Below are 17,701 nucleotides of genomic sequence, written 5' to 3'. Positions count from 1 at the left end.
ACATAGTGAAAGAACAAAATCTTTCAAGAGTAGAATTGGGATCATGCAGAGACTATGAGATGCCAACACAACCACCAAAAGCACTGGACCCATAAGAATTTAAGAAGATACGGATGTTGGTCTACAAAATAGCAATTCCACTGTTTCAGGAATCTGCTCACTACACTCATCAAGGATGTCAGAGGCATTTTGTTTCCTAAATAGGACAGGTCTTCAACTATTTTGTTGGATTCTGCTTTAGCATGTCATGTATGGAGACTGGGAAAGTCTCATATACAGTTGATTTGTTCTCTCCTCTTTACACTTACCACTGCCAGAGGTGGAATAATCCTTGTTAGCTACTGTCCAATTTTAAAATGCTATGAGAAAAACTAAATTTTATCCTGTCAAGCTAAATGTACTGCTCCTTTTCTAACGCTTCAAGACCTACCCTAGTGACTAGACATTATGCTCATTCTCATTATCCCAGTTTGAGTATCTCGCTCACAAACATTAATGACTGTGCCAAGAGCAGGTTAAAAAAGCTCATATGGTACTGTTCAATAAGGCATATCGCTCCTATTGAATATTCAATGGAAGAATGGAAATATAATTATTCTCAAAGATTGTCATAGCACCATTTTAACTGTACCAATTTTTTTAAACAAAAATACTTACAGCTTCATAACAGAACAAAGGTGAATGAACAGCTCTGAAAAAGCTAAAAGATGCCTTGCTGAAATGATTTGTCAAAATTCTAACCAAGGAAGTTTCAAGTGAGAAATGGCCCATCTGGTTCATAGACAATAAGAAGCATCTCAATTGGGCAAGAATTATCCTTCAAGTTGTCATAAAGCAATTCCTTCAAGGATCTCTGAGTTGGGGAATCATATTTCTCAATGAAAAGATGTGAGAAATCAAAATTTAGCCTTAAACATGTCTAGATGTCATATCTTAAGAATTTTGCAGAGACCAGACAAGATACCTAACACAACCACCAAAAGCACTGGACCCATAGGAATTTAAGAAGATGAGGATGCTGGTCTACAAAATAGCAACTCCAGTGATCAGGAATCTTCGCACTACACTCATCAAGGACGTCAGAGGCATTTTGTCTCCTAAATTAGACAGATCTTTAACTATTTATTCAGATTTTTCTTTAGCAAGTGTATAATGTGTGGAGACCTGGACAGTCTCACATACAGTTGATTTCTTCTATCCTCTCCAAACTTACTGCTGCTGCCACCCCACCCCCAATTTAGCCTGTCAAACTAAATGCAGTTGCTCCTCTTCTAAGGCTCCCAGGACCTACCCTATTAAGTTGACAATATGCGCATTCTCACAATCCAACTTTGAGTATTTCTCTTGGAAATATTAATGACTATACCAAGAGCAGATACAAAAAACAGAAGAGAATGGTGCTCATATAGCACTGTTCAGTAAGGCATATCACTCCTTTGGAATATTCAATAGAAGAAAGAAGATATGATCATCCTTAGAGATTGTTATAGCATCAATTTAACTGCAAATCCTTTTGGAGAAAAAAACTTACAGCTTAATAACAGAACAAAGGTGAATGACCAGCTCTGAAAAAGCTAAAAGATGCCTTGCTGAAGCGATTTGACAAAAATCTAACCAAGGAAGCTTCAAGTGAGAAATGACCCATCTGATTCAAAGGCAAATAAGAAATGTCTCAATTGGGCAAGGATTAGCCTTTAAGTTATCATAAAAAAATTCCTTCCAAGATTCTTGATTCATGGAATCATGTCACCACCAAAAGACGTGAGAAATCAAAATTTGGCCACATTTCTATATGTTGTCTCTAAAGCTGCCCTCCTATGCTACTTAAATCTGTTCTGAAGTATTGTCAAATGTTGTCAAGAATACAGTAGAGAACCTCTTCTAATATTTTATAGCTAACAAGTCTGACAATGTCTCCTGTAAAATGTATATGTATTTGTGACCTATTCTTGTATTCCATGGAATTTTTAAAAATGTTTTTTCTTTTTATAATTTTAGGTTGTGGAAATGGATATTCCTCATTCCTTACTAGAAGAACAAGGCCGGAATATGTATGGAGCAAAGCTAATACAACTGCAGGTTACAACATATTTCTTACTTCCTGTCTACCGCTGCTCCTGAAATTTAAACGATTCTTAAATGGATGTGTGTTAGGCATGGATGTTCTCCAAATACTGACTTTTCACTCGTTGAAATTTATAAACATGGTTGTAGACAACTATGAAATTGACTGAAGAGCAGATCTTTACTCTCTCAAGTGCAAAGGCAGTCAACAACTACCTCCTATCGCAGAAGGAGACAATCAAGGAAGCTGTCAAACAATCTCTCGCAATTGAAGAAATTTTCAAGCTTGAAAATTTGCAGGTATTTAATATCACATTTTGGTACTTTTTTGTTCTATGCATGCAAATGCAGATTTTAACATAAAGCTTGTAGCCTATCCCATTCATGTGAGATATCCCAGTTATCAGTAAAGGATTAGGTTTAATATCTGAAATGCCATTGTTGTAAAGAAAAGTTGTTCTCATAAAATAAATTTCTACACTATATCATGTCTCGTTTTAAAACTAAAAGAATTAATTGAGGACCAATGACCTAGTTTTTAAAACTAAAAGGTGACTATAAAAGAAAGACATTAGTTCAAGCTTTAAACAAAATAATCCAATTTTTTGATTTTGTTAATCCATTTAGGAGATTGAAGCTAATTTACCAAATAGAGTTTCAGTACATGGGTATGGGGGCCAATATGACAAAAAATTTGGAGCTCCCACAAAAATAATAAAGATACACACATTTTTGTAATAGTACAATTTACTAATATATTATAATATAATAATTTTAAGGTAAGTACTATAAGAGAGGGTAGCTCCCATACATTATATAGAAGAGAAAACCAAACACAAAGCACACAAGAGGCTTAGTAGTCACGAAAAAAAAAGCCTGCTCCAAGGGATTTCCAACTAGGCTGTACTTTTACCAAATATGTTTGTACCATCTATAATGACCTTGAAAATGCAATTGAATGGGTTTTAAGTTCTCTGAAAACTATCTTTTTCTTATTTATCTAGTAGGTTGATTCATTCTATATGGTGGCTTTGCTGGTGCATAAAATCCAAAGCAAGTTTGTTGTAATAAACCTGTCTAATTATAGCTAAATCAAGCATCAATTTCTTTCACATTTGAATGGTTTGACATTTTGTCAAACACTTTGCAATCAAGCTCTAATACCACTGTAATGAACCCTGCTGGCTCTCAGACAATTTGTGCTGAAGAATTGATTTTTTTTTTTTGTTCTTGAGGTTTTTGCAATTTTTGAAACAACAATATAGCAGCAAAATGGAAGATATTGCAATAATAATTTTAACTCAAATATTTGGATAATACATAGGGAATATACAATTGAAAATTCTAGATTTTAATATCAACTTAGATATTGAGTATCTTCATAAAATACCAACAACCCAGTTGATAAAATATCTCCTATTATCTAAATCAACAATACCCAAAAAAATTAGAAGTTACAATCCATGAGCTTACAGGTAAGACATGCCTCGAAACCCTCTGAAATGAAGACTAGCAATATCAAAAGAATTCTTCGACAAACAAATGCAACTGTAGATTTGGAAAATGCTACTCCCAAAGTGCAGATAGAAAATAACACCCAACAATAGATATAAATTGGCACTCGACCAACTCCAAATTACTCAACACACAATTTGGTATAACAATTCCAGTGATTCCCTTCACAAATTCTTGAACAACCTCCAATAGCAAGTAAAATCAAACTTCTCCTTAGCAAAAGTTAATACAGTAGGAGAAATGACAAATCGTGTACCTCAGCACAATTTGTCAAGCAATCTCAGAATTGAATCGACAATACTTAAGCTGTAGATCCCAAACCCTTATACTTCATCAAGGGTACGAAATTTCAGAACTTCAGAAGTGTCACAAAGGCAACAAACAAAGATAAGATAATCAAATAATTGAATGTTTTTCTCATCAAATGTCCTCATATTTATAATCTCCAAATGGCACCAGTGTCCCAAAAGAACTACACTTAAGAAGCTTCCTCTACACAACATTAAAATATAATAAAGTGCCATTAATATAATTTATTAATTGCTTTTGGCCCCAAAAATGACCTTTTCCACTATAACGTTATATTTTGACATGCAAGCCCACTATTTCTTGTTCCCACAATTTAAAGCTTTTCATCCCAGTTCCAACGAGCTATGATACTAAGGTGACCAACCAACAACACTAACAAAAATAGCAACCTCAACGTATTTAGATGAATAATAATAATAATTCACCGGTCTTGTGAAAACAATTGAAGAGGCATCAAAATTGAAAACTAACCACCAAAGTGAACCTAATGACAAAAGACGATGAATGAACCTGACCTGGTGACTTACTGTAAATAGATGCTCCCTCCCAAGATTCTTGGAGCCCAAACTAGAAGCCTGAAATAAAAATTGAGAGCATCACACAACTCCTCTAACTCAGCTGAGCTCATTAGAACCAACAGTTTGACTTACTATAATAATAAGTCCCTCAAATGGAGCCAAAACACACTTAGGATATTGGAAAGCCTATAACCACACAATTGAGACCCTCAAATCCCACTGTCAACGCACGAGGGTTGTGATGGTGAACTGACTTGGCCAACTACAAGAACTTACTAAAAATGGGGACATTATAGTCCTCCCTCCTTAAGATTGCTTGTCCCCAAGCAATCCCATAGCAAAATGAACATCATAGTCCACCTGAATCCCATAGGTAGAACTGTGTACTATCCTTGTTGCGTACAAGCAACTCCTGTAACACCAACACCCAAATAACTGACATAAACATCATAATCATCTGAAATTCGGGCTTGGGCGTTGATGAAGGCAACAACTCATCAAAACTCAACCCAACTGAAATACCAACTCTATCCACACCTGAGTCCCCATCAAACTAACACTCACACCAAACTGCACTGTGGAGATGGTAACAACCATAGGTACGTGAAACACTACCACCAACTCCAACCTCTGCCAAACTGTCGTAGGTGTGTAGATATTGCAATGGAACTTGCAGCTATTAATACCATCTGCAAAAGATGGTCCTAACCCATCCCATAATAGATGGTATGATACTGGAGCCAACCCACACCGACATGAAACTAAGTCCTCTACCTGTGGGTCAAAAGAAAAGTGATGAGCACTCCTCACAGTGTAATGCTGATAAAAACTCTCAATCTCTGTCAAGGGGTCATCATCAAAAGATGGCTCCAATCTTTGACTCCAAACTATTGGTTGGGCAAGTTCTTGGGAAACCCTCTCAGCAAAGCCAACCCCAAAATCCCTGTGGGGAAGCATAGTAAAAAAAGTCTCTACAATCTTTCCCACCAACCTCCGGATAGCATGAGAGCCTCAGATGAGAGTATCCTTGGACGCTGCATGAATCCTCCCGTACATCTGGAATCTCCAAAAAGATACTCTATGAAAGACTCTGTGCAGTAGAAATTATATGTGGAAGCATCAACCTGCTCCCCCGCGACACAACTAATTCCTCTAAAAATATGACACTACCAACTGTCCAATGGTACCAATTGTATGAAATGAAGAAATAGAACTGCTTCCAACATAAGGAAGAAAATCACCAAGAGATCGTGTCTCCACCGATGCTCTCACCTCCTTTGTACCTACTGCACCCATATGTTAGACGAATGTGTTGGCCATATTATCACATCCATTGTCCCTAACTATAGAAGCAAACTCACCACCAACCACAATATGTAACTAAACAAGGTTTGGGGCTGGTGTCGATTATACTCACTCTAACTCCATGGTAACCTCATCCAACTGTGATTGTGACTCTTGAAGAGCCAACCAAGTATAGAAAAGAGAGTCCATAGTCACCTCGAACTTCTGGGTGAGCTCAACTACATCCTCCTCTTTTCCTAACAATGTCTCATAACGGGTGACTCCAAAAGGTAATCCCTGTGAGCAACCAACTGAGAGTAACTATGCTTCAAGATCTTGACAGCCTCTTGAAGTGCATGAACCTCTGCTAAGGAAAGGCTACTATCATTGTGCTCATCTGACACAAGAGCACCCCGACCATATGTAGCTAGCATATGATGAATAGCATCATAATGCTCAAAAGCTGAAGAAATGTCACTATCACTCACCTTTAGCTGACAAGTCACATGATGCCTCTATAACCCTTGACTCCTATGCAAGCTCCTTGTCTCACTAACTGCATTGTGATAGGAAACTGAATCAGAACTGCTCATACAGGTGCTATCATCCTCACACAACTCTGCATCTAAGATACAACTACTATGTACCTCAATCAACTCCTCATCCAACAAAATGGAAGCCCTCGCAATATCAATCTGCCCACATGTCTCAACTTCCACCTCAAAGATAGATCTTGTAAACACTGATCCTGGGACCCATCCAAATACTCCTTGAAGTCATCAATTGATACTTGGCAAGGGGTGTCATACTCGGTGCAGCTCATAGCATCATCAAACGCATCATTAGATGTGTCCATACTATTTGCATCTAGATCTCCTAACAGATGCTCAACTACCATCACCTAACTCTGCACACATGACTCAACGTCAGGCTATGAATCAATAATGCTAGAATGCTAGAGCATGAACCCACATCTGCTGACTCTGCTGCAACACCCAAATCACCAACATCACACTTGGGTGAATTCATACATGTATTAGTCCAACTTGAGGAAACAACTGCCTCCTACACTAGAGCAACATTATGAAAACTCACATACAAATCTTCAATTATAATCCCTTCCTTAAGAGAGCCTGAAGTGTCAGTAGTAACAACTGCATCAACTGTCTCTGCACTAACTGTAGCAACTCTGGGAGCCTCAACTTGTTGAAGCTCAATGCCACTATCCACCAAAGGTATTGAGACATCTACCGACCTTTGTGAAATGAGTCCATCATCGACATTGCAGATAGGACTAGTAGGTGTCGTACTAAATACAGGTACATTTGCATCATGCAAATATGTTGGGGAAAACTCAAGCCTCCTTCTCACTGGCCTTCTAAAGGCAGAAACCATATACCTCGCTGTCCTCTCAACTGTTTCTAGATCCAACAAGCTCTCTGCCAAGCTTTGTTGATGAAGCTTAAGTTTCTCCATACTCTCGTGCAAAGCATTCATTTTCGTGCTAACTTTCTCATTACTCCACCAACTTCTAGAACTGTCAATCCTCCTCTGTCTATCCATGGCTAAAAAATGCTAGAGTGCTGGTCACACTAAATGCAACAACAAATCTGAAAATAAAATAACGTTCCTACCTCACAAGATGACAGGAAATAGCTATGATACCACTATAATAAACTTGTCTGGTTATAGCTAAATCAAGCATCAATTTCTTTCGCATTTACACTTTGCAATCAAGCTCTGATACCACTGTAATGAACCCTGCTGGCTCTCAGATAATGTGTACTGAAGAATTGATTTCTTTTTCTTTCTTTTTGATCTTGAGGTTTTGCAATTTTTGAAACAAAAATATAGTAGCAAAATGGAAGATATTGCAATAATAATTTTAACTCAAATATTTGGATATTACATGGGGAATATACAACTAAAAATTCTAGATTTTTAATATCAACTTAGATACTGATTATTTTCATAAAATATGCAGTCGATTAAATATCTCCTATTGTCTAAATCAACAATACCCAAAACAATTAGAAGTTACAATCCATGAACTTATAAGTAATACATGCCTTGAAACCCTCTGAAATGATGACTAGCAGCAAAAGAATTCTTCGACGAACAAATGCAACTGCAAATTTGGAAAACACTACTCCCAAAGTGCAAAGAGAAAATAACACCCAACAATAGATATAAATTGGCACTCAACCGACTCCAAACTAATTAGCACACCATTTGGTATAACAATTCCACTGATTCCCTTCACAAATTCCAGAACAACCTCTAGCAGTAAGTGAAATCAAACTTCTCCTCAGCAACAGTTAATACAGTAGGAGAAATGACAAATCGTATACCTCAGCACAATTTTCCAAGCAATCTCAGACTAATTCTCAAAATTGAATCTACAATACTTTAGCTATAGATCCCAAACCCTTATACTTCAGCAAGGGCACGAAATTTCAGAACTTTAGAAGTGTCACAAAGACAACAAACAGAGATAAGATAATCAAATAATTGGATGCTTTTCTCATCAAATGTCCTCATATTTATAATCTCCAAATGACACCAGTTTTCCAAAAGAACTCCACTTAAGAAGCTTCCTCTACACAACATTAAAATATAATAAAGTGCCATTAATATAATTTATTAATTGCTTTTGGCTCCAAAAATGACCATTTTCCATCATAACTTAATAATTTGACACGCAAGGCCATTGTTTCTTGTTCCCACAATTTAAAGCTTTTCGTCCCAATTCCAACGAGCTATGATATTGAGGTGACCAACCAACAACACTAACAAAAATAGCAACCTCAGTGTATTTTGATGAATAATAATAATTCACCCATCTTGCGAAAACAATTAAGGAGGCATCAAAATTGAAATCTGACAACACCAAAGTGATCTTGATAATGAAAGACGATGAATGAACCTAACAGGGTGACTTACTATAAATAGACACTCCCTCTAGGATTCTTGGAGCCCAAAATAAAAATTGAGAGCATCAAACAACTCCTCTAACTCAACTGAGGTCATCGGAACCAACAGTTTGACTTACTATAATAGTAAGTCCCTCAAATGGAGCCAAAACACACTTAGGCTACTGGAAAGCCTATAACCACACAACTAAGACCCTCAAATTCCACTATCAACTCACAAGAGTCACAATGGTGAACTGACCTGACCAACTGCAGGACCTTGCTAAAAATGGGGACATTACATTTGTTCCTTCTGCAAAGTTGGTTGGTAGCTGGCATGGGACTCTCTAGCCTCTAGCACTAGGTTTTTGGGTGACTTCTTGACATTATATGAGGCACTTAAACCTTCATTTATTGCATCATAGTCGTCTTTTGTGGCACAATTCGTTCTAGCAGAATACATACCTCAGGCTAAGGTGGTGGATCTTCGATCCCATACGAAGGCACCGCATACTGTCAAGATCACCACACCATGGGGAGTAGAGATAGCTCAACCAATTGCCTTAGTGGTTGCACCGACAAAGACTAGAAGGACATGGATGCAAGAGAAACAAATCTGTTGCAACCACCAAGAGAATAGTCCAGGACATGGACAGGAAAAAGATGAGGCAGACAGGTTATTGGAAAAATTCCAAATGAAGATAAAAGAGGTATCTCCACCTTCACCCACTTTGTTGGAGATAGGAGAAGAAGAAAAGATGGAAGCACAGAGTGAGCACATAGAAGGTACAACAAAAAAGAAGGTACTTGCATTTGAGGAGAAGGGTGAAAATTTCTTAATAGAATTACAGGAAATGACACAGGCTACACCGGAAATCATAAGGAGTGCAAAGGAGTCTGATATGCACACAATAATGAAGGTAGAAGAATTACTTATGGAATTTATGCAAGATGGATGTAATGAAGAGTGGACCACTTTGATGGAAGAAGGAATTAGGAAGGAAGAGGGAATAGAGAAGTGGAAGACATCTTGCATTATGGATTCACACACAAGGCAGCCACTCCTTATAGAGATCCTAGCACAAATGAAGGGTATGTTCAAGACAACCTTTCTAGAACTCCGACAAGCAAAAGAGGAGTTAACAAGATTCAAAGAAGATTGGGTACTCCTAGAGGCAAAGATGCATAAGTTCGGTAAAGAATGGGTGATGGAGAAAGTGACTCTAGAAGAGAAGTTAGCACTGGCAGAAAAGTATCAAATGGTCAGATTGTGACTACTTCAAACAACCCGAGCCAAACAACTGGCAGCGGAATGAGACTTTTGGCTCTTAAGGAAGCAACGCACTACAAGTTCAGGGATGTCTTCCCACCCTACTTAATAGAAGTGTGGATTTGTTTGTTAATTGTGTTAGTCGTCTAGAAGTTGACTTCTTTTGGGGGAGGGGGCTTCTTTTGGGGGAGGGGGAGGGGGAGGGCGGATAATGTATAGTTGTAATAAAACATTAGTATAATATAGTTTTTGATTAAGGTTTGTTAGTGAGGGGTTTGGACAGCTAAGCATAGAAAAGGGATGTGTCGCTTGTTGCCCTTAACCAACCAAGGATATATTTAAGTACTCATGAACTTGGAAGAGGTATGCATGATTTTAGTAATGAATAAAGAAAAACTATTTTCCTTTGCATTCACATAGTACTAGTTCTATTTGCTTGTATGGTAGGAATTGTGTTATATGTTCTTGTTGGTATTGATCATCGACATATTGAATCCATGTTCTGCAAATTTGTGGTATAATCCATCTACAATGGACCCGCACTATTTTTAGTAAGGAAGTTGGATGCACGAAAATAAAATGGTTGATTCTCATTTTCAGTTAGAATTGAGAAATAATGATTAATGATGGAGTTATAGCATTATGACTATTATTAAAGTTACTCTTAGTTGTCAGTTCAGATTTGGGTATGTATTCGGTTTCAAGTTTCGGGTTTGAAATTTTTCTTCAATTTTTTGGGGTTTGGTTTAGATTCTTTGTGGGTTAATAACTTCATATGACCATATAAGAATATTGTCATGTCCCCTAATCATGATAGTGAAATAAAAGAGTTATAATATAAAATAATATATTTTGGCATAATAATAATATGTTACTTAGATAAATATAGTAATATTGAATGAAATAATAATACTATATTATCTATTAATAATAATATATGATAATTGTACATATAAATATTATATTGGATCATAATTTTAATATGTCATAATATCAAATACAACATCTGAATAAGAAAGAGACTTATATAAAAATATAAATAAATAATATACAAATCATTATCATATAATATGATATTACATTATAATCGTAATATTTAATAGAAAAATAAATTGTATATGATATGATTCACATATATAATAATATTTTAATATGAAAATATTAATATAAATAAATGATAAATATAACAAAACTAATTTGAATAGACACATCCCTTCTCACAATGAAATATATAAATGAATACAAACACAAAGGAGAGAAATTATTGATTGTTTATAAAATAAAGTGGTAAATATTTAAAAGATTGGTAAGAGGGATATTATAGTGGTATTAGAGTAGAGATCCTGTCGTCTTGCAAAATATAGAAAAAAAAAATCAAATGTCCTCTTTAATAATCACAATTTCAATTTCATTCAGCTCTACATTGCACATAGAAAGAAGTTCAATGAATAATTAACCTAGTTCAAGCAATCCATGAAATGTATTACAACAAACACTTGATTAGAAAAATGTTATGTTGGTTTTTCCTTGATATTGCATTCTTCGACAACAGATAGTTTGAGAAAGAGTTATGTAGTCAGATGGTTGAAGACATCAGAGTGTTGTCTCTATGCCCAAATCATTGATAGCTCATCTGACTTGTAGTAAATCGATGACATTGGAGGCCACAGTCAAAGGGACCTCGTGGGCTAGGTTTTAGATTACATGATGTAGGATTCCATGTAAATCTTAATTCGCCTTCACAAATTTTTCTATTTAAAACTTCTTACTCTTTGTGCTTTTGATTGCGTAGCCCAACTTGAATCTCATTTTTACTTCCCAACTGTGAGCTATGGATGTTTGCGAATAATAAGCAATGGATTTTTTTCCAATAAGAGAAGGCAATAATTGGACTCATCACACACATATATAGATCATTATGGAGGATTAAGGATAAGTAACAAACAAAAAGAAGAGTAGTTTAGAATTCAATGAATGATCTCATGACTGAAGGTAAGATGAGATAAACATGGGACGAACAGGCATAACTCATAGTATTGAACAAAGTCCAGGTTCTACAAACACAAATATTGATAGCAATTGGATTATATCTAACAGATATTGAAAGCAAGGTACATGAAAGAAAATAGAGATAGAAACTAAACCATGTAACAAAGAATATATCAATGATACCATCAATTAGAAATACAAATGTAATATATAGAAGAATAGTGAGGAAAAAAAAATGCACCAGACTTTTTTCATGGATGGTGGAGTATATTACAAATGTATCGATTGTCTGCAAATCAAACATGTCAACTGCCATTTCAGGTAAGATAATTCCATACACAGTCTCATGTACCATGTAGTCCAGGATTCAAAGACCATTGATAAAGAGTGCCAAATAATTTGAGAAGTTTGTGGACACAGATGGGCTCGAGTCAAGTAACATACATGAGTGGGAAAAAATCATTAACTCCCTTAAGAATGGGGGTGATTTATTAATAACAAGAGTGTGAACTCCGATATCAAAGGTACCTGTACTGATTCTCTCTTTTTTAAAAATATTTTTAAATCCTTGTAGTGGCACGGTTAATTAATAAACAAGTAATGGAAAGAACTTTTTCATGTAGAATATAATTTAATTTTGCACCTAAAATAATTAGAAAATAAACTAATTTTCATAGAGTCCCAATATAGTTTTTGTTTATGAAAAATCAAAAGTGGTCGATCAAGGAATAAAATTGAAGGAATTAAGGAGAATTAATAGGAACTACGTAAAGTATATTACAAGTTTTTATATTATTAGTAAAGATTTATAAAAGTAAACACACTTTACTAGATATATAAAATAACGATCTTTTATAAAGAATGCTCTTGGTATCTTAATGTAAGGCAAAGATATAATGAAACTGTGTAATGAATATAGGGTGCATTAAATCAATCTAAATATTACTTGATTTATTAATTATTGATTATGTTTAAGACACAAATGATAAAAGATAAATTGGAATCAAATGATGAATGAGGAAAGGATTAGGTAGGTAAGACGGTAGGGCTGATCCCTAAGGCTAGAGAGGGATGTATTCCACTCTTTGGTTTAGGCTTATCGAGCTATGGAATCCCACTACAATACTTGAGTACTCTTGTAAGGCAAGAATTAAGAGGTAATGATTCTAAAATGATCACAAGATCATGTTAATCAGTAAGAACTAGGTGGATAGAGGGTAGGGCTAAGTTCTAAGGCGAGAGGGCTATCTATTGACTCTTGGGTTTAGGTTTATCGAGCTATGGGACCCCACCACAATGTTCGAGGACTGTGGTATGGTATAGCATCTAGGCATGGTGAGGGATGGAAGGTATCCATTTGAAAGGCGAGGACCAAGGTCTTGTCAAGCCTTTAATGTGATTTCCTTGTCCAATCCCCGAGTGACCTAGCCTATACGTACAATGTAATTGATAGGATATGAATATATACATATACGAAGAATTATTTTGATTAAATAATGCAATGATAATCTTTTAAATTGATTCCTTGGGAAAATAGGACAATATTATAAGGCCTTACAAGTAGGGACATTACAGTAGAGCTATTTTTCCTAATTAAAACTATTAGCTTCTTTGAAAGTATACTTATATGTACTCACTTGTATTCCTTGGTATAGGTATATGAATGTGTACTAATGATTTTGTGGTTGCAAGTTCACAATCAAGGAATTGCATAACATGTGTATTGTGTGTTTACATCGTGTCTTCATTTGTCTGCATCGTGTATGCTTCGTGTCTTCATGCATTAATGTGTCTTCTTCGCGTATACTTCGTGTTTTCATGCATTTATGTGCCTTCTTCATGTATGCTTCATGTTTGCAAGAACTCATGAACACTTATTTTTTTCATGCATTAAGATATAAAATTCATGTATGTCTTATGGATTCTCGCATCCTAGTGTATATCATATATGTTGACTTTGTAAGAAAACATAGGTGTAAGTGATTATTGCTTGAGGACAAGCAATTTGAGGAAGGGTGGATTGTCATGTCCCCTAATCATGATAGTGAAATAAAAGAGTTATAATATAAAATAATATAATTTGCAATAATAATAATCTGTTACTTAGATATATATAGTTATATTAAATGAAATAATAATACTAAATTATCTATTAATAATAATATATGATAATTGTACATATAAATATCAAATAGGATCATAAATTTAATATGTCATAATATCAAATGCAACATCTAAATAAGAAAGAGACTTATATAAAAATATAAATAAATAATATACAAATCATTATAATATAAAATGATATTACATTATAATCGTAATATTTAATAGAGAAATAAATTGTATGTGATATGATTCACATATATAATAATATTTTAATATTAAAATATTAATATAAATAAATGATAAATATAAAAAAACTAATTTGAATAGACACATCCCTTCTCACAATGAAATATATAAATGAATACAAACACAAAGGAGAGAAATCATCGATTGTTTATGAAATAAAGTGGTAAATATTTAAAAGACTGGGAAGAGGGATATTACAAATATATGTTTTTTTACACACATGCAACACCAAATAAGTTCACATACTACTATGCTAATATTAAAGCAACATAGCTAAACACACCACCATATATATTAATGTTTTAGTCCAAATGGCCTATCAAAATCCCAAAATACACCACCATATCAATGTTTCAGTTCAAAACCATTGTCATTATTAATAACTAGCCATCATTGATCAAATATCATAAAAACCATCAAGTAAATAATTATCATTCTGCTGTTCTAAATTAGAAGCACAAAAGGTAATGCTATAGGCCTATTTGAGGCCAAGGCCGTGATTGTTACCATATTGTAAGCTTTACAAATCAATTATCAAACCAGATGATTCAAAGAAAGCAGCTTTGGATCAAACTAGATGAATCCAAGAAAGAAAGCTTTGGATCCAAGATTATCAACAGTAAAGATCTCTTCAGATTTTGTTCAATTCGTAGTTTTCTATACATGTTAGGCTATATGCTCGAATTATGGTGTACTACATACATTCCATAATAGATGCATGACACTTTTAAGTTTTATACATTTTGTTTCTTCTTCTCAAGTAGCATTCAGTTCAAATTAAATATGACTAATAATTTGAGTCTAATCATCTGCTTGAATATAAATCTTAGTCTAATTTAGCAAAAATTTTTTTTTTTGAAAAAGTCAACAATAAGTGTTTTTAAACCAAATTCTCTCAAATTTCTCCGAAATTATGTCTGGATTTGTCCATTGGAAACTAAAGTTGCCCAAAAGTTGTTTGGATTCTACCAGGGTTCCTCTAAGAGACTTTCCCACAAAATTCAGTTTCTGTGGAAGGCTTTTGATAGAAAATGACAATGATCAAACTTTTGAGAGAATTGAGCCAAGAATTCTTAGGTCTAGGGGCAAATCTAGTAACTCAGGAATTTATACTTTTACAATAGTTAAGCACATGTTATTGATAAATTAAGGGGACTTTATTTAAAAAGGGATTTTAAAACCCCTTTTAAATGTCTTAAAAGGGGATTTTAAAACCCCTTTTAAATGTCTTAAAAGTATACTTTAGAATAAGTGATAAAGTGTTGTTTAAAAGGGAAATATAAGTGTTTAATAAAGTATACTTTATTTTTCAATGTGTGCATCAAAAGTGGGGGAAGTATAATTAAATGTATGTTTCAAATCCAACAAAAGTAAATATACATGCAAGTTATGGGAAGTGCAGTCATGAAGCCTCATGATTGATTTATTACTTGGGAATTATAAAAGCCAAAGGCAAAAGGAAATGGATACATTCTTGATACATTTTTGTTAATTGTGTTTGGGTGAAGATAAATTTGGAGCAAGGCTTTCAAGTTTTCTGATCTGATGGAATTGTGAATTTTATCCAACTAGTGCACTTTGAATTGGTAGATCAATTGTGCCAATGCTATGGCTTCAATTAGAGGCCATGATTGAGCTTGTTGGAGAGGAATTTGATATTTTGAATCCATAGATATTTCTGAAAGTTTTTGCAAGTTAAATTAAATAGTCTGCAAAATAAATACCAGCCTTTGAAGTCAGCAAATGGACTTGTTATTGGCAGCCACAGTATATATATCAGCCATGTGAGTCGGGAGGGGATCACGAGTTCTTCAAAGGGCACATTAGAGGGTATTGAGAGTTCTTTTCACCTGGTCTTTTTTTGCGTCTTAATTCATACTATTGCACAACGTAGCATTCATCTTGGAATTACCGGCAAGCTGCGATTTCTTTTCCAGGTTCATTTCTGTTTGTATTAATTAATTCCTCAAGGAATACTGACATTGTTATAAGTTAATATCCTGAATTTGAAATGAGTCACAAGGTTGCACAGTAACTGTTTGATGAAATGTTTTGCTGTAGTTAATCATTTCAGTTTATACTCTATCAATAGTGTGCATGCCAAGTATTTGTTGTAATGCTTATTGCCTGTAGGAATCAGTTTCAATCATTTTCAATCTTTATAAGCATTTTTAAATTCAGAAGGTTAGTCTTGCATTGCATCTTTGTTGTTTGTTAAGCTTATTTACATTCATCTTTAAGCATTTGGTCAGTATTGACAATCATCAAAACAAAAACAAACAAACTGTATCTAAGAACAGCAACTACAGATTTCACAAGACTATTGTTTGGCAATATTATTAGGAGCTTAAGTGACCACAGAAGGGTCAGATTTACTAAGGGATATTACAGTGGTAAAGTTAGAACCAGTTGTTATTCTTACATATGTTCTCATCTTTTGAAGGGAAGTGCCTAACATCAGTATTCTATATGAAGACTGTAATGTCCCATTTTTTGAGTAATTAATTATTTATAAAGTTATCAATAAAAAAAAATATATTACAAGGTAACTTTATATTTAATTAACTTAATAAAGTGATATATTTTATAAAGTCATTAAATAAAACAATCTTCTAGAGGGTGCTGGAAGAAGCGGAGAAAAAATTAAAAAGGAGGCCGACCTATCGAAAAAAAAAGAATAAATAGGCATTGAGGGCTCATTGCCTATCATTGAGATTTATATTGATATTTGCTGAAGTGCGTTGTGGAGCCTAGGGTTTCTGCAGGTAGTCACAATTGGCCATTGAGAACGAAAACTCTCAATTGGTATGCAATTTTGAGGGTGTGAAAGATCACCTGAATTATTGCAGCGGTGGGAAGGATATTTCAGTCCTTTCACTTGTGCTTAATTGCTAGTTTGGAGTTTCAACTGGAGTTGCACTTTCATCATATCATCTTCAGCATTCAGCCTCCAGCATTCAGCCTCCAGCATTTGATCAATCCAGGTTCTTCATTTCAGTCTGTAGTTGTAACAAGTTCTTAGTTGAATTCAAACTGTTAGGGTTTGTCTGTAATGTGCCATGTTGTAAGGTTTCAGTGCTGAAAATTGCATAGCATATGTAAAAACATTTTGGTGATCATTGAATGAATACATTGGCACTATTTTACATCAGTTATTTAAGTAGAACAATTTCTTAATTCAGCAATATACTTTCAGCAGTGTATTAAATTTAGGGTTTTTTAGTAGCCTATTGGTAAGGGTCACTACAAAGACACTAAACCCAAGGCTTAAGTGATGATGTAAATTGTAGACATTCATTTCTGTGGACCAGTTTGTTCAGAACAGAAGACAATAACCAAAGAGCAAGGGACTTAGACTTTAACATTTAATGAGAGTTCAACTAAAGGAGCACGAATTTGTATATTTTTAATTTCTCCAAGAGGCAAGCTATGTATTATAGAATGTGAAGAATATGGCCATCAAAATGTTCTATGTTGGAGATGATGCA

The 17,701-nt window shown here is 34.6% G+C and overlaps 1 protein-coding gene across 4 annotated transcripts in view; it reads left to right on the top strand.

Annotated features, from left to right (window-relative positions):
• Positions 1-17,701, top strand: part of LOC149567168 (trigger factor type chaperone family protein) — a 225,029-nt gene that overhangs the window by 194,574 nt on the left and 12,754 nt on the right. For 3 of the 4 annotated variants that reach the window (XM_089820353.1, XM_089820351.1, XM_089820352.1), the window contains exons 10-11: positions 1,999-2,079; positions 2,215-2,364. In XM_089820353.1, the coding sequence (XP_089676479.1) occupies positions 1,999-2,079; positions 2,215-2,364 (231 nt within the window). Of the gene's footprint in view, positions 1-1,998; positions 2,080-2,214; positions 2,365-15,975; positions 16,044-17,701 lie in introns of all 4 variants that reach the window. The other variant, XM_089820354.1, reaches the window with a different exon arrangement.

Source organism: Cupressus sempervirens, chromosome 3 (assembly GCF_028749045.1).
Source record: "Cupressus sempervirens isolate cs-2001-9-10 chromosome 3, ASM2874904v1, whole genome shotgun sequence".
Classification (NCBI taxonomy): Eukaryota; Viridiplantae; Streptophyta; class Pinopsida; order Cupressales; family Cupressaceae; genus Cupressus; species Cupressus sempervirens.
This window is presented reverse-complemented; position numbering and strand designations above follow the sequence as displayed.